Source organism: Mytilus edulis, chromosome 4 (genome assembly GCF_963676685.1).
Source record: "Mytilus edulis chromosome 4, xbMytEdul2.2, whole genome shotgun sequence".
In the NCBI taxonomy this organism is placed as follows: domain Eukaryota; kingdom Metazoa; phylum Mollusca; class Bivalvia; order Mytilida; family Mytilidae; genus Mytilus; species Mytilus edulis.
In genome coordinates this window covers 96,766,843-96,794,597 of record NC_092347.1, presented here as the reverse complement: position 1 = coordinate 96,794,597, position 27,755 = coordinate 96,766,843, and the positions used below count along the sequence as shown (strand labels likewise).

General features: G+C 34.0%; 2 protein-coding genes across 4 annotated transcripts in view; one reads left to right on the top strand and one right to left on the bottom strand.

Annotated features, from left to right (window-relative positions):
* Window positions 1–14,602, bottom strand: part of LOC139521153 (macrophage mannose receptor 1-like) — a 28,337-nt gene extending 13,735 nt beyond the window's left edge. Inside the window, exons 1-5 of one of the 3 annotated variants that reach the window (XM_071314456.1) lie at window positions 14,466–14,602; window positions 8,979–9,148; window positions 8,294–8,416; window positions 8,067–8,083; window positions 437–564 (exon numbers count right to left, since the gene is read on the bottom strand). In XM_071314456.1, the coding sequence (XP_071170557.1) occupies window positions 437–564; window positions 8,067–8,083; window positions 8,294–8,416; window positions 8,979–9,148; window positions 14,466–14,511 (484 nt within the window). In that variant the 5' untranslated portion in view covers window positions 14,512–14,602. Of the gene's footprint in view, window positions 1–436; window positions 565–8,066; window positions 8,084–8,136; window positions 8,187–8,276; window positions 8,417–8,978; window positions 9,149–14,465 lie in introns of those variants that run through there. The other 2 variants (XM_071314457.1, XM_071314458.1) reach the window with 2 other exon arrangements.
* A 6,962-nt stretch (window positions 14,603–21,564) lies between these two features.
* On the top strand, window positions 21,565–27,494 carry LOC139521158 (keratin-associated protein 19-2-like). Its single transcript, XM_071314461.1, has 4 exons — window positions 21,565–21,720; window positions 24,749–25,137; window positions 26,333–26,433; window positions 27,398–27,494. Exons 2-3 carry the CDS (start codon window positions 24,750–24,752, stop codon window positions 26,389–26,391), a joined length of 447 nt encoding a protein of 148 aa, XP_071170562.1. The 5' UTR covers window positions 21,565–21,720; window position 24,749; the 3' UTR covers window positions 26,392–26,433; window positions 27,398–27,494.
* Window positions 27,495–27,755: the final 261 nt, after the last annotated feature.

Below are 27,755 nucleotides of genomic sequence, written 5' to 3'. Positions count from 1 at the left end.
GTGTCTTTCAAGACCTATACTATGAATGCTGACCCTGAATTGATGTATCATGTAATGTGTGTTGTTCATTAACATCGACTAGTTTACTAGTATATGAGTTTCTCTTCGTTACAAATGATTTGTTGCCCCCAAACGTTATCATCAAATAAACCTTAAGCACATTATAGTTCTTTTTGGTTGTGTAGTTATCTCTTTGACACATTCCCCATTTCCATTCTTAATTTTTTCATATAAATAGAAGCACGTTAATTAGTATGTGGAACCTGATAAATTTAGAAATCACTTTGTCCTCTCTGCATATGCGTAACATTTTATACTTGTCCGACAAAAGTATACACATCTACCATATCCCCAAAAATGAAGAATCCGATTTTACATTTTCCAATAGCACAGAGTAAATATCTTTAGCTTTGTAGTGCCATTATATTGTACTTGCCTGCAGTGTTGTCTATTTCACAGATGTAGCCCAGTCGTCTACTGCATCCAAGATTAACAAACTTTCCCTGAACATTCATAGCTCCGCATGATTCAGATGTCTCAGCTGTTGGATACGCTTCCCATGGACTGTAAATAACAAGATATAGAAATACTAGGACTGTAAATAGCAAGATATAGTGTATCTTTGATTCTCATGGACTGTAAATAACAAGATAGAGAAATACTAGGATTATCATGGACTGTAAATAGCAAGATATATAATTACTATGATTCACAAGGACTGTAAGTAGCAAGATATAGAATTACTAGGATTTCTATGGACCGAAAATAACAAGATATAGAATTACTAGGATTCTTATGGACTGTAATTAACAACATCTAGAAATACTAGGATTCTTATTGACTGTAATTTTAAAACAAGATCTAGAAATAATAGGATTCTTATGGACTGTAATTAACAAGATCTAGAAATACTAGGATTCTCATGGACTGTAAATAGCAAGATACAGTGCAACTATTATTTCGATGGACGGTAAATTACATGATATAGAGTTACTTTGATTCCCATGGACAGCAGATAACAAGATACACTAGTAGTTATTATGCTCCCATTGTCTACAGATAACAAGATACACTAGTAGTTATTATGCTGATAACAAGATACACTAGTAGTTATTATGCTCCCATTGTCTACAGATAACAAGATACACTAGTAGTTATTATGCTCCTATCGTCTACAGATAACAAGATATTGAGTTTTTTTTACTTCACATGGACTGTAAATGATAAGGTATAGAATACCTTTGCTTCCTATGGACTGTTGATAACAATACATAGAGTTCATATGCTTCTCAAGTACTGTAAATACCTATCTATAGTATTACTATACGTCTCGGTTGTATGTAGCTATGATTCCCTCAACAAGCCGATTAAAAACGCTAGTTACCTACCGGTGGTTGTTCACAATTTCCTCCAATGGATGGAAAAATTAACACTTAGCTGCTTATATGAATTCAAAGTCGATGAAGTATAATTCAAAAACTAATACGATTCATTTAGTACATTGTTGGAAAATGTTTATGCTTGTACGAAATCGGTAAGAGTTGAAACTTTCTCTAGCATTGTGTGGGTTGCCTTCATATGTCCATATCAATATCTTGTTGAAAGCTTACACCATAACTATGACACTGATGATTATATTATTAATTTCACTGATAATCAAAATCATAATGAACGAGACGTCAGCAAGTTTTAATACAGAGAAAACATAAACTGAAAAAAATTTCAAGAACCAAATCGAGTTCCTCAAAAATTGCTATCATTAAGTGACACAGGGATAGATTAGTTTTATAACATTGCAAAAGTACATGGTTGCTATGTTGAACGGATAAAAAAGGTATAACAAAATTACCCCAAGGTAAAAATAAGTTCATAAAAACCGAAATAATTTTTTTGTATGCATGGTCTATCATACAAACAAATTGAGATCATTTAAATGATACTATGGAGTTACGATTTGGACTTTATAACATGAACGAAAGTTATCGCTTGGAAGCAAGATTGCGAAGAACATATAAGTATTGTTCAGAGATTTGAAGCAAGCAATAGAAGTTTTGCCGTATCAGTGAATGAAATGCTAGTAAAATGTTTTGTAAAAACGGTTTACGAAGTTAATGACAAGCACAGGAAAAAAGCAAGAACACAAATCTTCATAGAATGCAGCGACGTGCACGTTTTTCACACTGCAGTTACTGTAGAAAGAAGACTGACTGTCATACAGTCGATAGATAGTGTGAAAAGGCAAAAGAGGTTGAGATAATGAACAAGGAATAATGGAAAGCTGACAGTATGGTTGTTGACAGTCAACCGTTATAACTGAAGAAAGTTTCAGAAACATTAACCGATAGCAGACTTTTTCTACGCCCAATGAAATAGATTCGAAATCGCAAAACAAAAAGTAAATGTGTTTTGAACTGTATTCATGACTTAAGAGACCATCATAACGGCGAAACATTAATTAAGGGCAGACGATATAGTTACAGGGGAGGTAGTGACGTTAACGGCATACGATACAGTTACAGAGGAGGTAATGACGTTGCTAACGTAAAATGTTATTTTCGCGACGTCAAAGAGTGACTTATCGGGAAAAGATGCAGTTTACGACTGATTTTAATCATTCAAACTGATTTAACTTGAAAACGAGTTCATGTACCCCTCTTTTTTAAAATGACATTTTGTTTGATTACGTAAGAAGATTATTTGTACCTATTTTCATGAAAACGTAAATAGTGCATTTTTTTTAAAGTTGATAAATATACAGCAAAAAATGATGTTTTTTCCTACATTCATGAACAATTGATAAATTTGAGTTATTTCTTAACAAAAAAAAAAAAACTTTATAAGATACTTATATAAAAGAGAAATTACAAATAATTTAACAAAAAAAAAAACAGATTGTGTTTATCTTTTAAAACAAAAAAGTTATGCATTTCTTTCGGAAGGAAAATGCGTCCACAAATCCGAATTTGAGCAAATATCTGAAATTTCGACCTCATTTTACTCAAAGAGTAGCACATGAAGGTATATTTTTTGTTACATATTTGATTTAATCTCATAATAAATAGTCTATATGGAAATTTTTATCAAAATGTAAATACGGGATTAAAACTGTATCGTATGCCCCAATACCGCAGTCCCACGATCGCACTACGATCTGTGAAAAAAATGCAAATTTTGATGATCGTAGTTCGATCGTGTAGATCGCAGTAAGGTCGTAATACGGTCGTGGTGAGGTCTTCAAGATCGTGATGAGCGTGGACAACTTTGAACATGTTCAAAACAATCGTGGTGCGGTCGTGGCGAAATCAGGTCGTAATAGAAGCGTAGTGAGAGCGCAGTAAGGTCGTGGTAAAATCGCAAAGGTCGCTGTACCATCGTAGCGAGAGCGTAGCGAAAACGCGACTCACTTCGGAGAGACTGCGCTACGATATCACAGCGACGTTACAACGACCTCACTACGACCATCACGTTCTCACCGCGACCCATCTACGCTGCCACTACGACTTTACCACGTTTACACGACGCTGTTCAAGACCATAGTACGATTCTAGCACGCCTATGCCGTCCTCATCACGCTCTTCTTACGACCGGACTACGTTCATACTACGACCATCATACTCGTTGTCATTTTCACATGAAATATAAAAAAAAACTCTCCAGTTGTTCGTTTGTCTGTATGTAATTTGGACCTCTTGTCCATTTTCTCCAACGGCTCAACCATGATTGACACATCTGTGTCATCCCTGCTATCGCTCACTAAAACATCGTCATTTGCATTTAATGGACCAGCAAAAGGTTGATTCAGGTTGGATTGTTCGGTCCGACATCTCTACTAGATCAGGATTCGTTACTATCAGAGCTCCCTATGCCTCTACATCTACGTCTACCACCATGCCCACGTGTTCTGGTAGATTTTGGTGGCATGAATGTGTTGTTTCCAACGTTTCTACGTATTAATCAGAAATATACATGTAAGGAACGGAACAGTATCTATATGGAACACGATGTTGACGTTATTGCTGAGAACGTAGTACGGTCGCGATATGAACGTAACTTGTAATCGTGATGAGAACGTGCTATACTAGTAATCGCAGTAGAAGCGTGGTAAGATCGTGGATGGTCGTAGTGAGAACGTCACGAGCGTAGTAAGATGATGCTAATCGCAGAAAAAGCGTGATAAGAACGTGGTATAATCGTAGCGGGATCGTTGTAGAAGCGTAATGAGGACGTAGTATCATCGTGAAATCAACGAAAATATACCTTTTCATGCCGCTCATACCGCGACCTCACCACGATCTGAATTTATTTTAGATCGCGTTGAGCGTGGTGCGATAGTGGTCTAGTGGGACTGGGGCTAAAATATTATACCGCAGTCCCACTAAGCCACGATCGCACTACGATCTGTAAAAAAAATGCAAATTTTTATGATCGTAGTGCGATCGTGTAGATCGCAGTAAGGTCGTATAACGGTCGTGGTAACATGCTCAAAACAATCGTGGTGCGGTCGTGGCGAAATCAAGTCGTAGCAGAAGCGTAGTGAGAGCGTAGTATGATCGTGCTAAGATCGCAAAGGTCGCTGTACCATCGAAGCGAGAGCGTAATGAAAGCGTAATTTGATTCGGAGAAAATGTGCTGCGATCTCACAGATCTCTCTGATATTATGACCTCACTACGACCATGACGTTCTCACTGCGAACCAACTACGCTTCCACTACGAATATGCCACGTTCACACCACGCTGTTGAAGATCATAGTACGATTCTAGCACGCCCATGCCGTCCTCATCACGCTCTTCCTACGACTGCGTTCATAATACGACCATCATGCTCTTTATCATTGTCACATAAAATGTACAAAAGCTCTCCAGGTTTTGTTTGTCTGTATGTAATTTGGACCTCTTATTCTTTTTCTCTAACGGCTCGACCATGCTTGACACATCTGTGTCATCCCTGCTATCGTTCACTAACACATCGTCATTTGAGCTTGATGGACCAGCAATAGGTTGTGATTCAGACTGGATTGGTCGATCCGACATCTCTGCTGAATCAGGATTCGTTACTATCAAAGCTCCCTCGGCCTCTATCACCCCACAACCACTTCCAAGTGTTCATGTACATTTTGGTGGCATGACATGTTGTTTCCGCGAAATCTACGTATTAATCAGAAATAGAAAAAATGGAATCGTGTTGATATAGAACATGATGTTGACTTTATTGCTGTGAACATTGTAAGATTGCGGTAGGAACGTAGTATAATCGTGGAACGTGGAAAGAACGTGCTATAATCGCAGTAGAAGCGTGGTAAGATCGTGTTTCAATCGCAGAGGCGGATTTAGGGGGGCCCAGGGGGCCCGGCCCCCCTTTTGAGAAAAATTTCTGTTGCTTATATAGGAAATCACTGAAGCGTGACGAGATCGGGCCACCTCATAGGCAGCCAGTGGTCCCCCTCTTAGGCAGCTAGTGGGCCCCCACTTATGAAAATTTCTGGATCCGCCACTGAATCGGATAACTCTTTTTTATGGTTGTAGAGAGAACGTGATGAGTGTCGAAAGATTTTGATAATCGTTGTGAGGTCGCAGAATAAGCGCGTTGAGAACGTGCTATAATCGTAGCGGGGTCGTTGTAGACGCGTAATGAGGACGTAGTAGCACCGTGGAGGCAACGAAAATATACATTTTCATGCTGCTAATACCGCGACCTCACCATGATCTGAATTTATTTTAGATCGCGGTGAGCGTGGTGCGATTGTGGTCTAGTGGGACTGGGGCTTTAACGGTGAAATCGACGCAGACAGGAAAAGTAGAAGATATTTTATTTTAAATTCTCCCTCATAAATTCGTCCGAATTTAAAACATTTCTAATCTATTTACATGGCGAAATAAGAGGCAAGTCAAACTGTAGGTTTGGTTTGCTGGCAGTAACTTTCTTATTTTCTGTGCGATACAACATTTAATTATGATAATAAGACATTACAAATATATCCAAGCAAATACACATCTAGCTATTCTAAACTAAATCATTATAAATAAATAAAAATAATATACTATGCAGAACGTGTTGTTACTTTGAAGATACTGTGAGAACCTCGATACAAATTATCCAAGTATCGGACTTATATACCCCACTCGTATTCCCGCCTATGAAATGCTCGTGCAGTACTCACTAAAGACTTATATATAGATACTATCCAACCAGTTCTTCAAACTTGTTTTACAAACTTGTTCTACAAACCACAGTTACAAAAGATAGAAATAGATAAGGGAAAACCCCAAATATAACGGAATAGAAATATATGAATATCTTATGCTGTTTTGTCTCCTGAGAGAAGTTTTATAACAAAAAAGATGGACTAGCACTAGCAATAGATCTTGTTCACGCAACAAATGGGATACTTTTGTCAGAGTATTTAATGCAACCAATGTAGACATCTCACTGTATAAGGGAACGCATATGACAGAATCTGTTCCAGTTATGAATATTGGTGACAATTTTAAGTAAGAGATTGATAATGTTGACGTTTTTCACATTCACCGGAAAAGAAACAAGACGAAGGCATAGTTACCACAATTGAGGCACAAGATGTTTCTTGATGGAAAGAAATTATTTACAAAAAAGATGCGATCAAGTTTGGAAGTAGTCAATACATTTACAAATCCTAATGCTAAAACTGGATAAACCTTATTGGTTACAAAATAACAAGATGAAACACCAATTGAAGCTCCTGGAGAAGAGAAAGATTGGTCGATATGCAAGTTTTAAGAAATATAACATTCGAAGAAAAAAAATCATAGAAAATGATGAAGTCCATGGTCCGCTCCCATTGTCTTAGTTACAAAAATTGAAATTAAAATATAAAAGATGCGTATTCGATCCCAAGGATTGAAAACAACATTGATACTTTGTGTGGATCTCAGAGGTTCTCAACACTGGATTTGAATATGGCTTATCAGAATTATAAAATGACGATATATATTTCGTCAACCTTTATAATCACAGTATATCTACTTTCAAAGCAAACGCTTGATACACAAAAATGGCTGTTCCGCGTTACGCTTACCTTATTTATACGACCAGGTAAACTCAATTTGCGATGGAAAAACCCCAAGGTTTACGAAGGCCAAGCTTCAAATACAGTATGGTTATTTCTATACTAATGCAAATCAGTCCATTTCGGTTATTATTTCGGTGTAAATTTTAATACTAAGAGAAAATGATGTTATCGTCTTTTGCAAACTTAACAATGTGATGCCATAGGTATGCCTTTGACGTCAAATGTTAACACCGGTCGTTCAGGCTTCTGACGTCAAATGTTAACACCGGGCGTTTCAGGCTTCTTGTATGCCTCAGAATGCAATAGAATACAATAAAAAAAAAGACGTTTGCTTTTAGTTAATTACTGAATAATATAATATCAGTAATACTAGTATATGGTGGTTAATTGAGCAGCCAAAAGCAGTATGTTGTGTATAGGTTGACAAATTAGCCGTATTTGTCCGATTAGAATCGAAATAATTCACTGGAGCCCTAGATTTGTTTTCTTTTGACTATCGCTTGGGATAAAATATGCAAATATAAATGTCTAATCCATGAAAACAAACCTACTGTTTCCATGAATTATTTCTTATACCAATAAAACCTAGTGACAAGGAAAAGACTGCGTTCTCAGTCCAAAACTACATTATCAGTATATATATATCATGCTATTCGATTGACGAACTATGTAATGCGACATTAACTGTCCAGAGAAAAAATGATAGCTGCATTTGGCGATTTTCATTGGAATAGAGCAGTGTTATATATCATCGTTTATGGGAAATCATTTGATCACCATCTGTTTGGATGAAACTTTAATAGAAGAAGTGTGCATTCTAATAAAGTTTTGAAAAATAACAATTAGTACACATGTTGTTTAGAGAAGGTATAAGAATTGATCAAAAGAGATGTGAAGCTGTTGCAAATAAGTGTTCTTTGTGAAATCCAAGGACCGTCAGCCTTTAAAATGTATATGCAAACATGACTTTTCTAAACAAACAAGTGTGTTGCTTACAAATAATATAATATAATACGTACATTGTAGAGTTATCAACCTGAAAATACTGTCCCCATTGCCATATACCAGTGCCAGTAATATAATACGTACATTGTAGAGTTGTCAACCTGAAAATACTGCCCCCATTGCCATATACCAGTGCCAGTAATATAATACGTACATTGTAGAGTTGTCAACCTGAAAATACTGCCCCCATTGCCATATACCAGTGCAAGTAATATAATACGTACATTGTAGAGTTGTCAACCTGAAAATACTGCCCCCATTGCCATATACCAGTACCAGTCAATGATCCATCAAATCTAAGATCGGATAAATCCGTCCAAAAACCGTCACCACTAAATCCTTGAATTGTATTTTGCATAAAAGTCTGAAATGTAAAGAAAACATTATTCCTCAAGATCCTTAGTGGAGATTCAGTTAAAATGAGAAGGGTTTATCTAACAGTTGATTCTTCCCTAGAAATTCAAAAAAGGGTTTCAGTGTGCTTTTCATGCGATATTGATTTTGAAAAAAAAACTGAACTGTGTAATTTTCAACTCCAACATTACAAGCATAGTACGTAGATCATAATGTTAAGTATATTGTTGACAACAAGATAAGGAATTAACTTACTGGTGCCAATATAAAACCAGGCTCGCTCAAATTTGGCAGACCCTTTCTTTTTAAATTGATAAAAGTCTTAAATACGTTTTGAGGAATACAATTGATAATATTTTTTAAGAGTTAAAGGATAAGAGAAATTGTTTTCAAAACACATAAAGTATTCATAAATTATTAAAATAATTGGACGTTGTTTAAGACAGAAATAAAATTGAATGAATTTATTTATTTTGGCATATTTCTATATTTCATCGTCATAATCTTTTTTTCAATGGAAAGTACTTTAGAGGGAAAACTAATAACTTTACTCAACTATGTAAGAGACATACCAGTTCACCAGGATCCTGAAATTTAAATAAGTCTGCCTGTTTGTTCCCGCAATCTACAGCAGCCTGGGATCTTGTTACTGATTTCGTTTGTTCAACGAAATAGCATTGTGTGTCTGTGGCATACCAACCCGGATCACATCCAACATTTGTCTGGTCGCAGCTACATAGACCTAAAATTAAATCGACAAAAATACAATAATTTTCTGTCGGACACAACTCGAATCACAATCAACATCTGTCTGGTCACAGGTACTAGTACATAGATATATATAAAAAAAATAATACATTCATCGTCTAAGGCATACCATAGAAGATTATATTTTACTTACATGGGCATACCAGCCCGGAATACACAAAAAAAATAATATCTCCTGTTTCGTGCCAATTTTAATTTTATATCTATATCCGAGACAATGTTAGCTTTATTCACTTTACACTACAACGACGCTCGAAACTATGTATTGAGCGAAAATGTAGAATTTTGGACATGAAGCGGATGATGAAACTGCTTTTTTCCATCATCGAAAAAAATCTTCGTTAGCATATAACTGCTAAAACAAGACTATTGAGCATTTCACAGTCACAAATCAAGAGAAAGTGGTTGTCTATGCCTCCATGTTCTGTTCTTTCTTTATGGACGTTGGTTTTGATAGTAGGTGGTCGTCTTTGGTAATTATTTTAGACAATGGACGATGCACAAACATTTATCGTTGGACATATTTTGGCCTCTATAGATGTATTTTTATTGTTTGTATCCCACATTAATCATTCATACAACAAATTTCTAAAGATTTTATTTCAATGTTTCATGTTTCATGGTGTTTTTTATTTATTTATTGTAAACTGTTGTATCAAGCACCGGCACTTTCTCTGAATTATTTTCCTTATACCTTAATAGAAAGTGTTATATTAAGGTATTAAGGTATTTATGGTGAAACATGATGGCATGATTACTTCTTAAACCTATCACAAAACTCATTTTTTTCGAGTCAAAACCTCTTTTTTGCCTTTCAGGTAGGAAAATAAGTAAACTAAATATTAAGAATTTATGATGGATGATATTGACAAATACTAGTAGTATATATCATTCCGACATAAACTTGGTACTCTCCTGTGGTTGTTTTAAACTTAACTGTTTATATGTTGATTTTTTAAATGATTTTTTAATTATTTGATTTGAAAAGAAATATTGACATTATCATCCATTTACTACCGCTATATTATATCCCTCATGCTAATTCTATCTTACGATAATGCTACATTTTTTTGTAAAACGGAACAGACATAAAAAAGCTTATTTAAAATTGCTGATATCAATGTCTCTTACAAAGCTGAAATATCAACTTTACTCAAACACCACAAACGTATGTTGGAAATAGCAATTTAGTGGAGGAGAAAACACCAACTCTAATGACATCCACTAAAAGCATAGAAATAAAGATTATGTTGGCTCATCCGTTATCGCCATAATGCACACTGATAGGTTCCAATGTTGACTGTGAAATAGAAATATGTTCACTATGGTCTTATTCAGATCGACAACAAAACCCTTACTAATTCAAGAGTCCGTTTGACTGTGCAATATGTACAAGTACGTAGCCACGTCAAGTCAGAATGGGGACGTTAAATTCGGTGACTCGTGTAGAGAGAAAGTATAAAAAAAAAAAAAACGCTCTACACACGTTAGGAATCCTTGAAATATTGCTTTGATGGGTCCGTAGACGATCTGTTGCAATGTGAAATTTCTGCCCCTATCCAATATAATCTCATTTCCAAGTGGCAGTTAAATTTACACTAACTTCATATCGGACGGAACTTTTACAGGATCTACATATTAAATTTATTGATAATTTGTTCTCGTGTCGAACATGCATGAAACATTTGCTTTTGGGCGTTTAGCAACCAACAATCAATCAATCAATCAATCACACTAATACCGTGCAATACAAAAAAAAGTGAATCATTAAAAACCCTCTGTTTAATCTACATTTGAATGCTTTTAATAACGGCTTTTCTACCTCAGGAATAGTTTATCTTAGCTGTATTTATCCCAACTTTTAGGAATTTTGGTCCTCAATGCTCTTCAACTTCGTACTTTATTTGCCTTTTTAACTTTTATTTATTCAGGCGTCACTGATGAGTCTTTTGTAGGCAAAACGTGCGTCTGGCGCAAATACACAAAATTTCAATCTATGGTGAGTTTATTTCCTTGCTTTTCCAAAATGCATGCCAGAAAAATTTACACTGAGTCCCATTTCTCTTATAACTGAGATAAACAGGGATGTGGTGTCAAGTACGAAAGAGAAATCAAAAGTGCTTTGTACAAACGTACACAATTACATATGTACCGCTTCCGATGATATAATAAGATAACATGTTTAAATTATCAACTAAATAAACACCGTCATAAAACTAGATTGATTGAAGTTTAACCTTTGAAACAAAGAAAAGGGTCGAGTCAATGAGCTACGTTCCTTTGAGATTAGCTCTGTTGACGTTATGACTCTCTACTCCGCCGAGCTACGTCCCTTTGAGATTGGCTCTGTTGACGTTATGACTCTCTACTCCGCCGAGCTACGTTCCTTTGAGATTGGCTCTGTTGACGTTATGACTCTCTACTCCGCCGAGCTACGTCCCTTTGAGATTGGCTCTGTTGACGTTATGACTCTCTACTCCGCCGAGCTACGTCCCTTTGAGATTGGCTCTGTTGACGTTATGACTCTCTACTCCGCCGAGCTACGTCCCTTTGAGATTGGCTCTGTTGACGTTATGACTCTCGACTCCGCCGAGCTACGTCCCTTTGAGATTGGCTCTGTTGACGTTATGACTCTCGACTCCGCCGAGCTACGTTCCTTTGAGATTACCTCTGTTGACGTTATGACTCTCGACTCCGCCGAGCTACGTTCCTTTGAGATTAGCTCTGTTGACGTTATGACTCTCGACTCCGCCGAGCTACGTTACTTTGAGATTAGCTCTGTTGACGTTATGACTCTCGACTCCGCCGAGCTACGTTCCTTTGAGATTAGCTCTGTTGACGTTATGACTCTCGACTCCGCCGAGCTACGTTCCTTTGAGATTAATTAAATAAAATTATTCAAATATTACCTTTATTCTACAATTTAATTGAAATCATGAAAAATACCTTCATATTTTTGTAAAGTTCACGTGAAAATACCATGAGATTTTACGTGAGATTCATTCGAATAACTGATTTTTTTTTAACTTAATCATATTAGACAATGGTGGTGTCATTGCTGCATCCATACATGAATAGAGTACTCAAAAAATTTGATTAAGTTAACAGTTTTTTAATTGATCGGTTTGATGGTTGTTTAACGTTCAGTGGCAAATAATATGTTATGCATGCTCGGGACAATACAATACAATTTTGTTGTTTATAAAAGACACTTTTGATGCACCAGTCAAAAAAGGTTAAACATTCTGTTAGTTGTTAAAATTATAAAGAAAATAATGACCCTGATAAAATACATATTCTAAAGAATTATACAACAAAGAAAAAATCAAAGCGAAAAAGTCTCTTATCAAATGGCGAAATCATACGCTCAAAAACATCAATAGGTTGATCAACAACTGTCATATTCTTGACTCGATACCGACATTAGTATATAAGTGTTCTCTGCGTGGTGTAAATGTGGGAGTTGTGTGCTTAGTAAGTCGGACAAACCTTGCAAACTGTATGCTTAATTTGACAAAGTTCAACATTCTGTCATTCGTGGAAAATTATTTACAAAACAAATCTTGAAATCATATATGCATTCTTTATATAAATAAAACAAACTGCGAACTACAAAAGCTCTAGCTTAAAATTCCACATGTAGGAGATGTAAGCCGGAGTCTGTACTTCGTATGCCTTTAAATTTTATCATTTGATAATCTAGCAACCTGTCATGAACTAATCTTCGCGTTTGAATTGTTTTACATTTGTAATTTCGGGGCCTGTTATGGCTGACAATGCCGTATGGGCTTTGCTCATTGTTGAAGGCCGTATGTTGACCTGTATTTATTTATTTCTGTGTCATTTTTGGTCTATCTAAGGCTTGTGAAGAGTTGTGTTTCATTGGATCTTAACATAAAAAGTATGTTTTTGATATTTGCAGTTCTTAACACCACAAGTTAGTATTGTTGTGCCCTCCGAAGGTTGCATAAGGTCCGGTGACACAGTTATCGTCCTCTGATTTTTGAATATGGTTGACTGTGTGTTGTTTGCAATTTTTTTTTATACCCTTCCAAATTTATTTCTTCATGGTTTATGCCTCAAAAAGCCAGATGAAATTGCACTGTACAAAAATTTGGGTCATGAATTTTAAAGTAAAGAAGTGATTTGTTCCAGCTGAAAAAAAGGTTTAAAATAAGCATTTCGGAAAAACATTTCAAGAGCCTCTGTACATGAAATTGTCTATATTTTGAGTTAGAGTTGATGAAGTTTTCTATAAAGTACTTCCCAAAAGTAGTACAACACACTGTAAAATATTTCTGAGAAAGCTCAGGTGGGATTTTTTTAAATTTTCATTTAGGGAACGACCATTTAACTTCCAGAGAGGGAGGGGGGTCAAAAAAATATTCGGATCTCCAATTTGATGAAAAAAATTATATTCTGAATGCAAATTCCCCTTATACCTTATAGTGTTAAACTTTGGGGGGGGGATCTTATTGAGTGCGTCGAAAAGTAAACAAATTTGATAAAACCATAACCCCCTTAAAGTTATATGGTTGCTCCCTTATTGTCTAAAAGAAATACGAAATAACTGTCTTCTCGAGTCATACAGCCAGTTTACCGTTTATCGTCTGTACGCTCCGAAATTCAGTGTCTTTATTTCACTGAATTTGCTTTTAATTACCCCAAACAAATTTTAAGAAACGTATACACACTGCTTATTGCCAGCAAACAGACTCAAGTTTGAAAAAGAGTGGACTTATTTTTAACGTTCTCGAGTTAAGTCCCTTTATGACAAAATGAAAAAAAAAGATAAACTGAATTTTCCGTTCTGCACTCTAACTTTTATTTGCCTCAACCTAATTTTATAACGCATATACAATGCTAGTTATCACTAAAAACAGATAAAGTTCGAATTCAGATGGCATAACTTTTACCATTTATAAGTTATTTTATAAATGGAAAAATGTGTCGTATAACCGATGAAGAAAATATCCCAAATCACAGACTATAACGGATAAAGATTTTATCTTACACTGTAGTTCAGCAATCTATATAGAGAATCAGTACTGACATTTACACAATTTACACAATGAAAGAGGCAAATAAAGTGTTATTTCATGAAAGTGTTATTTCATAATTTTGATTGTATTAAGTTAACAAGTTTTTTTCTTCGATCATTCGGTGGAAACTGAGCAATTCAAGTATTATTGTTTTTTCTTCAATGAAATAAAACAGTGAAATGCTTTTAACCTTTTTTTGTGAAATGTTAATATTATAGTGCTAGATAAATTTGAAATCAAAGACTATACCGTAAACAGCCACAAGAATAACTACAGCACTTGTTATACAATTCATTGTGAAAACAAAGATTTAATTGTCCACTTTACATCATTTATCCACCCCTGACAGACAAGATGTTACTTTGGACCCCTGACTGGTGATTAACATATATGTAGATATGTTATATGGCTTGGTTATCATAATTGTACAAGTCGGGTTAAGTTGAAGTTTTTGTTTGATTATTAGATAAAATGTGATATCACCTATACACAGTCAATTTTGATAACAGACAAAAAGCAATGAATCAATTTTCTCGGATTTATTAACAAAATATTTTTTTCTTGATGTGTATTATAATTTTATTCAGTTACATCTGGGAACAGTATATCTATATATAGATGTTCCTGTATGTTTGTTCTCTGGTATCAAGCTGTAATAAATCTGGCGTATATATGAATTTCCGAGATCTATAGGTTTTGTTCTTTAAATAATAGTCCAGTGGATATCAGAATATACTTTTCTTTTGGTGAAAGCATGAAAAGTGTTATAGTAAATTAAGGGGTATAGACAAAATTTGATATAAAGTCAAGAAAACAAAATCCAGTATGGCGTCAAATTTCAAGATGGCCGACATGACTTTATAGAAAATCTTTTACCTTAGATGATACGCGTGGATACAACACAAGTATGACTTTTTTTCGAATGAGGGTGAAAATAAAAATGGCTGCTCAAAAGTAACTTTTTTAATCTATTACTAAATACATCAAAGCCAATTATGCATAGTCGTCAGCTATAAAGGTCCGTGAAATGACAAATGTAAAATAATTCAAACTAGAAAAATAAGAGCCTAACTTCTGTACAAAATAATGAACGAAAAACAAATATTTTACACATCAACAAACGACAAACACTGAAATACCGGCTCCTGACTTGGAACTGGCAAATACAGAATGTGGTGGGGTTTAACTCGTTTGAAGGCGCCAATCTCCCCTACCAAGGGACAGTGGTGTAACAGTACAACATAAGAACTAACTATTAAATTCATTAGATGGATACAAATAGAAATACATCTATCAAAAACCCAGATTGGACGTGGATGGGTACTTATACATCCACACAGCACAAAGATATTAAGTACATATATGAGAGTACTCGAAATAACTGACAGCTAGTTTAAAATTATATATATATTCATGTTGTTTTGATGTTTCGCACAGTTTGGTCTTGTGTTGTTCTGTTTTACCACTGTCACAGGTTTAAGGAAGGGTTGAACACTAGCTTATACGTGTTTAACCCCGCCGCATTCTGTATGTGCCTGTCCAAGTCAGGAGCCTGTAATTTAGTCCGTTGTCGTTAGTGTTGTTGTATATCATATTTGCTTTTCATATATTGTTTTGTACAGAAATCCGGCCGTTGGTTATCTCGTTTGAAGTGTATTACATTTGTCATTTTGGTACCTTTTATAGTTTGATGTGCGGTATAGGTATTGTACATTGTTAAATAATTTCTACGTCAATTGGTGGATAGCTTTCTCATTGGCACCATACCACATCTTCTTATTTTCTATTTTGTCAAAGATCGTCTAAGAGTTAGGCAATCGGAAAGAACTCTAACACTTAAAGTATGAATTAGGATTTTGTTTTGTTCAAAACTTTTCCGATGAGAGGAGCCCGCGGATTCCGCTGCATCTAACTGTAAGAATGTTGGAACTAATGAGGTGTACAGTAGGGCGAAATATACCAGAGGGACAGTCAAACTCATAGATCGAAAATAAACTAACAACGCCATGGCTAAAAAAGAAAAAGACAAACAGACAAATAATAGTACACAAGACTAAAAAATAGAAAACTAAAAACTAAGCAACACGAACACCACTGAAAACAAGGGGTGATCTCAGGTGCTCCATAAGGGTAAGCAGATCCAGCTCCACATGTGGCACCCGTCGTGTTGCTCATGAAATTAAAAAACCGGTAAATAGTCTGATTTGGTAGGTCACAATCGTGGAAAGGGAAGGGGATTGTGGATTGACGGCTGTATGATATAAAGAAGATACAATGCATGACATAAGACACAATTAATGACATAAAGACACAATGGATGACATAAAGACAGAATGAATGACATGGTATCTAGTCATTTCGTACCCTAATAATTTCGTACGACTGCCATTTCATATCCAAAATTACCATTTCGTCCCATGAATATGAACCATATCCTACCATATTTAAAAAAAATACCAATTCGTACAATATAGGGAGAAAATGCTTTATAATTTCGTAATAATGTATCATATTGTAACATATAAAAATTGAACTTAACCATATCATACTTGGTACATGAACAAATATTCAGTTTTAAATTGGAATATTATTATGAACCTTTATAATGACTGTTCGTTTTAATAAAAGATTTATGTTTTATATATGTAGGACTCTAAAGTGCGATGGGGACGCTAAAGTACGATGGTCACGCTAAAGTGCGATGGTCTACGCTAAAGTACGTGGTTCCATGCGCTAAAGTGCGATGGTTCGGGAAAATATAGACGTAAAAACGTAGTTCGACAATGACGTTAACAGTTGTTTATACAAACTAAAAATGAACATACCGGAAAATATATTAGGAATATTTCATTAACAATTTTTACACCATATGTCCATGACTTACGAGTAGTTGATTGAATTTAACCGTTCTTTGTCGGCTGAATCACAATGTTTATTTTTTGAAAAAAGGACTTGTATCCTACAGTCGACCATTTTCTATATAAATACAAAACAGTATAGGCATACTTATCCTGCTTCTATTTGAAGCGAACGGATACATTCGAATCATTGTTTATGCGGCAGTTTACTTTGATTTTAATGAAAAGTAACGTCGGTAAAATAGAGATACATATTTTCATGCGTTAACTATAAACTGTCTGCTAAAACATAAGATTGTACTGTATATTGTAGGAAAATACGAAAAGGAGAAAGCTCGGCGAACATTGCATTTCTCTCGCATTGAGATTTAAGCTTATGCAAATAAATGTTTCATATTCCGACAATGAACGAATTAGGGATTTTTAATTTTCAATGACAAATGTAAGGGAGGTTGTAACATTAGTGTGAATGGCAATCTACACAATTATCTAAACATTCAATACGCTCCGAATTGTTAAAAAATCATTTTACATCAAATTTTTAAAATATTAGCAAAACATAAATTATCTTTATAGCATTATTACTTAGTCGGACTTGTTAATTTAGAAACAAATACAACAATTACTTCCGCCTACCGGTAAATTGTAGGTTACAATACACCATTAGATTTTATGGGCGCAGCCATTTTATGAGCATAACATGGTATTCAGAATTAAGAATATGGCTAATCCTGATTGGTCGATATGTGCGCCCGTTATTTTTTATTATTAGAGACTTCGTGCACTCTGCTTTATGCAAAAGGCAAAATAAAAATTATTCCGTAGCCCTAAAGGCACTGAGATGACTTTTCAACGCTAGGACAAGACACGTATTTTTAAGGGCAAAATTGATAGGCATGGGAGATAAGTACAAAATACGCTAAGAAAAGCAACGCAAACCTATATTTTTTGGACCAAAAAATACTGTCCTACTAACTTTTCTTTGATTCTAGCAAGGTTTTTTTTTAAGAAAATCAACTTTCTAAAGTCTGTATCTCGAAAAAGGCTACCAGTGTCACCTATGGGGAAATTAATTGTTTATTTCATTCTGTAAAGCCTATCACATATGTTATACCGAGCATAATAGCTTTTGCAAAAAAACTTTTTAAACCTCGATGTTTTAATACTTCTAAGCTTACCCTTGTACACATCACACTTTAGCGTGATACACCATCGTACTTTAGCGAACAAACAACCAACGCACTTTAGCATGCGACACTTTAGAGTACCATCGCTCTTTAAGACTCTAAAGTGCGATGGGGACGCTAAAGTACGATGGTCACGCTAAAGTGCGATGGTCTACGCTAAAGTACGTGGTTCCATACGCTAAAGTGCGATGGTTCGGGAAAATATAGACGTAAAAAAGTAGTTTGACACTGACGTTAACAGTTGTTTATACAAACTAAAAATGAACATACCGGAAAATATATTAGGAATATTTCATTAACAATTTTTACACCATATGTCCATGACTTACGAGTAGTTGATTGAATTTGACCGTTTTTTGTCGGCTGAATCACGATGTTTATTTTTTGAAAAAAGGACTTGTATCCTACAGTCGACCATTTTCTATATATCTACTGTTTTTATATATTGTCTAGTATAAAATATTTAAAAATATTAAAAAATATTTAAAATTACGTAAAGCATACTGCATATAATAATTTTAATAATCTCTCATAATTCTTTTTAGAATGGTACTAGTATATGTCTATTTCGTTAGCTTATGTTGTTTTGTTGTCAGTTTTATATTTTTATGTTAAGCATGAGGTGAGACTTTAATAAAATATTAAATCTGAATCTATATCATTTATATATTCAGTAATAGGCGCACATTCTATCAAATGATAGACAATTATACATAAAAATCTTACTTTCAGTACTGAATAATGAATACATTTAAGAATTGAATGCTCTTTTTTGTAAATTTATTGGGGTGTAAAAGCGTTGACCGAAGTACATTTTGTATGAAGCGCGGAAGCGATACAACTGCTTAAGGAATAACACATGGTGTGCAGTTAGCCAATCAGAATAACGTATTGTAATGAAACATACATCTAATGTAATTATATAAAAATATAACATACAATGGTACGAAACGGTAAACATATGGAACGAAATGGTAAACATTATAATCTTCCAAAATGTACGAAATGGTCATGATACGATATGGTTATGGTATGAAATGACTATGAATCGATGACATAAAGACACAATGAATGACATGAAGAGTAAAGGTGCAATACATGACATAAAAAAGGAATGATATAAAGACACATTGAATGACATAAAGGCACAATGAATGACATAAAGACACAATGAATGACATAAGGACACAATGAGTGATATAAGGACACAATGAATGACATAAAGGCACAATGAATGACATAAAGACACAATGAATGACATAAGGACACAATGAATGATATAAGGACACAATGAATGACATAAAGACACAATGAATGACATAAAGACGCAATTTTAGAATTTCAAAAATGATTGTACCTTATTGTATATCTGCTTATTTTATACTTCTATTTTACAAACTTCCTATAATTGAAAAATGAGGTAATGTCATAAACCTGTATTTCGTCCATTTTTTTGGTCTGTTATGCTATAAAGCAAAACAACTAAATTGTTATTAGATATAGGAAGATGTGGTGTGAGTGCCAATGAGACAACTCTCCATACAAATAATTTAAAAAGTTAACCATTATAGGTTAAAGTACGGCCTTCAACACGGAGCCTTGGCTCACACCGAACAACAAGCTATAAAGGGCCCCAAAATTACTAGTGTAAAACCATTCAAACGGGAAAACCAACGGTCTAATCTATATAAACAAAACGAGAAACGAGAAACACGTACATATTACATAAACAAACGTCAACTACTGTACATCAGATTCCTGACTTAGGACAGGTGCAAACATTTGCAGCGGGATTAAACGTTTTAATGGATCCAAACCTTCTCCCTTTTTCTGAAACAATAGCATAACATCACAACAAAGACAAACATACGATAAAATATCAATTGGCAGACTTAACTCAATCAAAAAACGTATGATTAAACAATGAACGAATAAATTTGATCTGCGATATCTGAATACAAATGCACAGTTAATTAAATATTAGAGACAAACATTCATGACCAAAAAGCTAACAAACAAATTCAAACACAGGACATGACTGAGAAATATTTAACCAATCAATGTTCACTTTAGAAAAAAAAAATTTTTTTTATAATCTTGAAGTTTATACAAATGTTGTAAGAATAAGTGAAAAATTGAAGATATTACAAATAATCAAAGCTGGTGTACAGACAAGATCCATATAAATAAAAAATAACAAAAAAGCATAAAAAACAGTATCAACAGGTCGAATTAACAAGAAAATACGATTTGAGAGTACTCGCAGTTACTGACAGCTAGTTAAAAGCCAAAACCAATTAATAATAAAAAATCATGCATCAGAGACTAAAATCGACTAAAACACATCACAGGGATTTAGTATTTTAACGTCATTATTAGTCAAAGAAGACATGACTTGTGCAATGCCAAAATTAAATGTATCGACAGGTAGTAGTATAGTGAAGAGCGACTTCTATAGAAATACAAGTTAACGTGTCTGTGTCTCTATACATCTCGCCTCAAAAGATAATGAAATTTAGTTATGTTTTAATTTGCTTATGACAATATCAATATTAGTGCCAATGTGAACTATATTCAGAGATCTTATTACAATATTGGTACGATAACCCTTACTTATAAGTTTGTTTAAAGGTTCGATGAGTTTACAAGGATCACATAGTGATTTCCTCGCTTTAAGTACAATATTACCATAAAATTTAGGATGTGAAATACCATTTTTAATAAGCTTTCTACAGGTATAGCCAAATTTACTAATCAAATCTTTGTATCTATGAAAGAATTTAGTAAAAGTTTAAGTAATTTATGGTATCGAAATCCCTGACACAACAATTTACCAGTGACGCATTGATTACGTTCGTTAAAATCTATGACATCAGAACACACACGGGCAAACCGAACGAGTTGCGATATATATTACACATTTGTAAATTGTCTGTAACTGTGCAATCATTATGTCTAGAAATTAAAGTTAGAAATCAAAAAAGAAAACCCTAGTTTATTAAAAATAATAAAATGATAGGAAATGAAAACAATAGTTTATAAATTAGTATGTCCAAAGTATACTTTTCTGGATTAAAACTTCACATGAACGCTCCAACTAAAATAGAAACCAAAGACCGTACATCATATAAATTATATGAATACGAGAGAACAACCAAGGCAAATATAACTAAAGTCAACTTTGCCTGAGGGAGTTTGAACTTTAGTCTTTTAATAATCTTAATCCATTTACAGGTAATTAATTACAAAAGTGTGTTTATATTTCTTTCCAGTTCTATTGGTTACAATTGTTTACTTTGACCTTTACTAGGAAGTAAGAGAAATGTGGGGAAACAGGATGACCGATTCACGTTTTTGGAGTACCCAATCCATTTTATTACATAAAGAATGTCGAACCAGTATATAACCTGGAATTGATCTTTACAATATTCATGACAATCAGGAGCTTCACTCGGACAGGTAAGGAGATCAGCTATATGATAGTGAACTAAAGGAACGATGCCGATTCTGGTATTTTTTTAAAATTTTTTAAAAATTAAATTGAAAATAATATCGTATAATTCACATTGTATGTCATAAAAAAACCTTTTCCTTTCGAAATGATTTTTTTTCTCAGAAACAGAATGAATACCATTTCGAGGTAACGCAATCTTAAAACTCATGAAAATTCTGCAATCTTTAGTTCAATTTTGTAAGGTCAATATACTTAAAAAAAGAAGATTTAAAATATATTTCAATTTCCAGATATGCATTACTATTGTACATTTGTCATTCTTTTTATCGAATACCCATTATTATACAAAACTTCTAATCTGAATTACAATGCTTGAGCAAACATTTGTACAACCAAAGTAAGCAAGCCAACCAAAGTCTTAATCTACAGGCAGTAGGAAATTTTATCGCTATTTTGTGCATTTTTCCTTTGATCTTTTTTTTTTGTGATAATTTTCATATCATGCTACTCGCTTGAGATGGAAAATTATCGCTAGAAACTAGGCATGCACGTGGCGTTGCTAACGAAATTGACATGAAATTGACAACGTCGTCATAGGTAAAATAGCGATGAAAAGATTATCATTGTTCATCTCAACTCGATTGCCTTTCTCGCTTTCCCCTCCCGACTCAAGCGAGAAAATCAATCTCGTTGAGATGATCAACGATAATCTATAAAACTCGAAATTATCTCGATTCCTTGATTTGTAATAACTGTTATGACGTTACGCACAGTGTTCGGTTTTATAACGTTACTCGACGTAGTTTTTTCAATTATTTCAACCGACTTCTGTACAAAACGTCAAAGCTTTGCACTATATTTAATACAGCTGGTATTTTGATGTTTAACTACTTAAAAAAATAGACTGTTAACATGACTGATTATGTATTTTTGACAAATAAACTGTATTTCCTCATAATCTGTACTTATTGCAAGTATATTTTTTAAATATTTGTCACTGCCCAAGCATGTAAATTGTTGCAAAATGCATATACTCTATGATGCTCAGTATTCCGTCATCACAAGTATTTAAATCTAGGCATATATCGCGTGGATACAGCCAGTACCAAAGCTGTTTAGTGCTTTAAGAGTATAAATGCGTTCAACTTTAGTAGCCTTCAACTGTCCTAAAGTCGAAAGGTTCGGTATTATAGAAAACCATGAAAAAAAACTTCGACGCCTTTAAGATCATCAAATGGTTTACAAAACTTTGATGGAAGTCAAATTTCCTTGTTTATTTTTTACCTTTTAAAAGAAATTATTAAAAATGTTCTCTAACAAATATATCATTACACAGAACGTGTCAAGTGCTAAAGACACAAAAATTATAAACTTTCAGTCAATGGAAAATAAAATGATATATATTACGTTACATTGACTTTCCGTGCAAAAAACGTTCAATTTGGACGTGGTGACATTTTGGGGAGACACGGACAACTTGGTGGAAATGGATGAAAACAATAGCATTTCCTTAATATTGAAGGCTTAAACAAATCTTTAAAAAAATCACATTTCAGTAGTAACATATGTTTTCATAGTTTATTTGTCTGTCACAAATTTGAAATACCCTAAATTATCATGGTACGGAAATATCTTGAACAATGACTCTATGGTAACATTTAAGGGAGACACGGAAAATACTAAAATAAATAATGAGAGAAGCTGTGTTAGAAATAAAAATGTGTACGTAATATTCAATAAAATCACATTTTTATGTCGACATGGCGAACCTTTTCTATAATTTATGTGAAAATATTGATATATTAAAGTGCTTGCTTTCTTTTTTGTATACTTCAATTTTCAAATCTTACAGCTCTATTGAATTTCGTAAATAGCCGCTAGATTGCGAACTGACAGGATATTTATCGTGACCGTTTCACACCATGAATATGATTATATTATATCCCATCTGTACAAATTTCATCGAAATTAATTACGTAGTTTGTATGTTTTCTTCGTTTATATTTGGATGGTTAGTTCTTGTTGTTACGTCTTACACGGCAAAAAATGGCATTATGAACACGAAATCATTGCTTAATTATGTATAATGCATAACAATAAATTTATTATAATCAGGTTTTAATTAATTTCGATCCGAATGATGAATCAAGACCAGTAATTATTTATTAATACACAGAATTGTTTTTCTTTTGTCCTACTTATGCATCAAGAAATGGTCAAATGAAAAATAGACCGAATATCGTGCGTAACGTCTATGGATATACACGTTTATTCACAGAAAGACCATTTAACTTTGAGGGGGTATGCTTTTTATCCATTCTTAAAAAAAAAAAATCGTACCACGCAAGAATGAACTTATATTTTTTCAAGAACTTAATATCAATTTATTCGACTAAACCGAATCCTGCATAAACCGAAAACCTGTTTAACCCAAACATGCGTTGTGAACCTGATAAAACCGAACATCGGCCAAAACCGAAAAAATTATAAGTCCCGAAGAGGCTCGGTTTAAACAGGTTTCACTGTATACGGTAGGGGTTTTGTTCTTATTGCAGGCTGTACGGTTATCTTAAGTTGCTCAATTATGTGTCATTTGGTCTCTGGTTGGTAGTTGTCTTAATGTCAATCATACAAAATCTTCTTATAATTGTGTTTTTATACTAACGGATAGTAGTCCCAATGAACCAAATATGGAGTCGACATTATTGTGTTAAGGTGGGTGACTAACTTCTTAACCTATCGTATAAGTGAATTTTATTTGAAATAAAATTCAATAAAGATATCAGGCTACAATTTGGTACGCTAGACGCGAGTTTAACGTACATTAAAATCAGAAAATTACGAAAATCAACTGCTCAGGTTTTTTTTTAAATTTATGCGTATTAAATATAATGGTGCATGCTTTGTTTTCTGGCATTGAAAAAAAAAGGAAAAGCTTTGTAATATAAAGTATTTAAAAAATTTAGAATAAGTATATTATGATCTTTTCTAATGAATATACATTTATTTCTTCACATTGTATTTGATAAACAGGATGAAGATTGCCATCACCATTATTCTATGTTCGTGTGTGGTAGCACTGACCAGTGCCGCCGGATATGGCTATGGAGGCGGCAACTATGGCGTTAATAGCGGGTACGGAGGGTATGGCGGATACAGCAGTTATGGCAAGGGGTATGGCGGCTACAGCGGTTATGGCAAGGGGTATGGCGGATACAGCGGTTATGGCAAGGGGTATGGACAAGGTTATGGGGGTTCTGCAGTTTATCAGGCATATCCTTATCCACTCCCAGAGTTTCCAGTTCCTGTATCTGGTTCGATTGGAGGTGGAGGAGGTGGCTTCGGTGGAGGAGGAGGAGGAGGTGGAATCTTTGGTGGAGGAGGGGGAAGAGGTGGCTATGGCAACAACTTTATTTGGTGGAGTAAGTGGATCATAAATAAAGATATTGTTTTAAAAAGTTTATATTGACTGGTTGCTGTCTAATGAACGATTACCTAAACTAGTTTATTCCATATTGATAAAACTTTAGTAGGTTTTCCTATATGAACGGGTTTTTGAATAAATAAGCATACTCACCTGCGGAAAAGGTATATTCACCGCACAAAAGTCGCGTGCTTTTACGAGTACAATTTTGGTAAGCAACGTTTGATGTACATTTGGTTTTGGCAAATAATTTCTATCACATACATTTCTCCTGGAATATGGAATAAAACAATTACTGTCTTTTGTTTCGGTTAATATGTGGTTTAATTGACTTTTGAAAAACTGATATTCATTCACTTCGGCCGAACTTGCTTCTTATGTAATTTGAAGGGGTCTCCATTTAAACCCCCAAAAAATGCGAACCCTTGTATGAATCCCAGTCTTATCGATCTCATCAAAGGAAATTTAACTAAATAAAAATAAAAATCAAGATCAAAATATTTATGTTATTTGCATTTATTACAGCCTTGCAATTGCACTACCCTATAAAAATGTACATGACTATGTCTTTAGGGAGACTCTCGATGTTACTTTTGAGTTTTTATCAATTTGAGTTTCAAAAATGTAAGAAAAAACCCACCCATAAACCCTATTAAGAACCACATTGACATGGGCTTCCAATGACAAGTAGTTAAGGTCTGCCATTTTAAACCTAAATAGAATTGAGATTATTCTACTGATAACCTATAACTTCTAGAAATACTTAATTCAAAGTAGCAAATTCTAGAAACTTCAGGTTAATGGTCATAGTTAAGTCAAAAGGAGGTCAAAATGTTTTGAACGTGATTCGTCTAAATTTGAACACAAAATTATGCATATTTTACATGTTTATTTTAACCTAAAATCTGCTTCAGATAAGAACACGAACAAGTTGACACGAACATCGACTGTTTATAGAATTCTGATGTATTACCCCAACCCACCCCTTTAAACAAAATTAACAGAAACCCCACCTACTCCCAAAAACACAAAAACAACCACAAACATACAAACAAGACCGTGTGATCTCTGTCTACAATTTTAAAAGGTTTTTTTTTCAGAAAACAAAGATGAAAAAGTAATTAAAATTAAAAATTGACAGGTGTAGATTTTTATTAAAAATATTTAAGATTTTCTTATTTTCTTATTTTCAGTAATTGGCGCTGCAGCCCTTTGGGCACTACTTGCCAATAACAATAATGATGACAAATAGTTATAAATACCTAGGCTATGGAACTTTCTAGTATGTATATAGGTAAGTCAATAGTACTGACATATCATTAGTTACATAGTGTGCTAGTGTGCTAGTGACCTAATACGGTATATATGGGGTCAGTAAATTCCATATGGGGTGTGCTCATTGTTGTAGCTAGAAAAAGCAAAGTACCAAGTGCTAAAATTTTAACTGCAATGTAGAAATAAAGATTTCAAGCTACATTTCTTTTGAATTAATAAGTGAAATAAATAAAGAAGCTTTCAGTAGTATACTTTTAAAGATTTCTTTAAAGCTCTTTTAGAAATAATGTGATGGACTACACATGTGTCGTTTTGTATACTAGTAACAGCTTTAAATAATACAGATTTCACTGTTAGTATGAAAAGAAATCACCAGTACAAAGAGTCAATTGCTCTTATCTAGAACTACAACTGTCAGGTCTTCCATATTTGATATTATCAACTTGCTTCAAGGAATGTAGAACTGTTTATTTGAAATGTTACACGTTTCTTTGATCAAAAAGTGAATATTAACAAAATATTTAATTCCTCTAAAAATTGCGAAGGAGTGATAGTAGAATTTCAGGAGATAGCAAACACTCATGTGCACGCTATTCCAATGACTCGTTGCCTTTCTTTAACATATATGTTGGAACAATTACATAAAACTGTGTTATCATATTCAAATATTCAAAGCCGTTAGTTTTCTCGTTATAATTGTTTTACATCGTTATTTCGGGGCCTTTTATAGCTGACTATGCGGTATGGGTTTTGCTCATTGTTGAAGGCCGTATGGTGACCTACAGTTGTTGATTTCTGTGTTATGTTGGTCTCTTGTGGAGAGTTGTCTCATTGACAATCATACCACATCTTCTTTTTTTTATATCAACAAATTATTTATTAACAATAGAAGATCTAATTTTACTACCTGGTAGTATGTGTATCATTTGGTTGTTAGTTTTTTTTTGTCAATGCATATAATTTGTTTTTTCTTTTTATTGCAGATATCTGTCAATACGCTGTGATGTTACTGGTCGTCAATACCAAATCTCTTGATGTTTTTTTTTATTTCATATTATAATAAATGGATGCATATGTAGATACTATCTCTTGTTTTATTCTTGTGCAAATAGTACAGATACTAGTTTATACTTTCCAATCCATGTTTTGTTTCCAGTGCTTATTGTGTTGGCGATTATTTAATTCCTTTAGACGAATTTCTCTTACTATTCACATAATCATTATCACAGTAGTTAGATTTTTGAGTGCAGAAATGATTAATGTCGCTTAATTAGAGCTTTCCTTTTTCAATATGCACCAAGAATAGTTACGGAATTGATAGAACCGAGTCTGGCGATCACA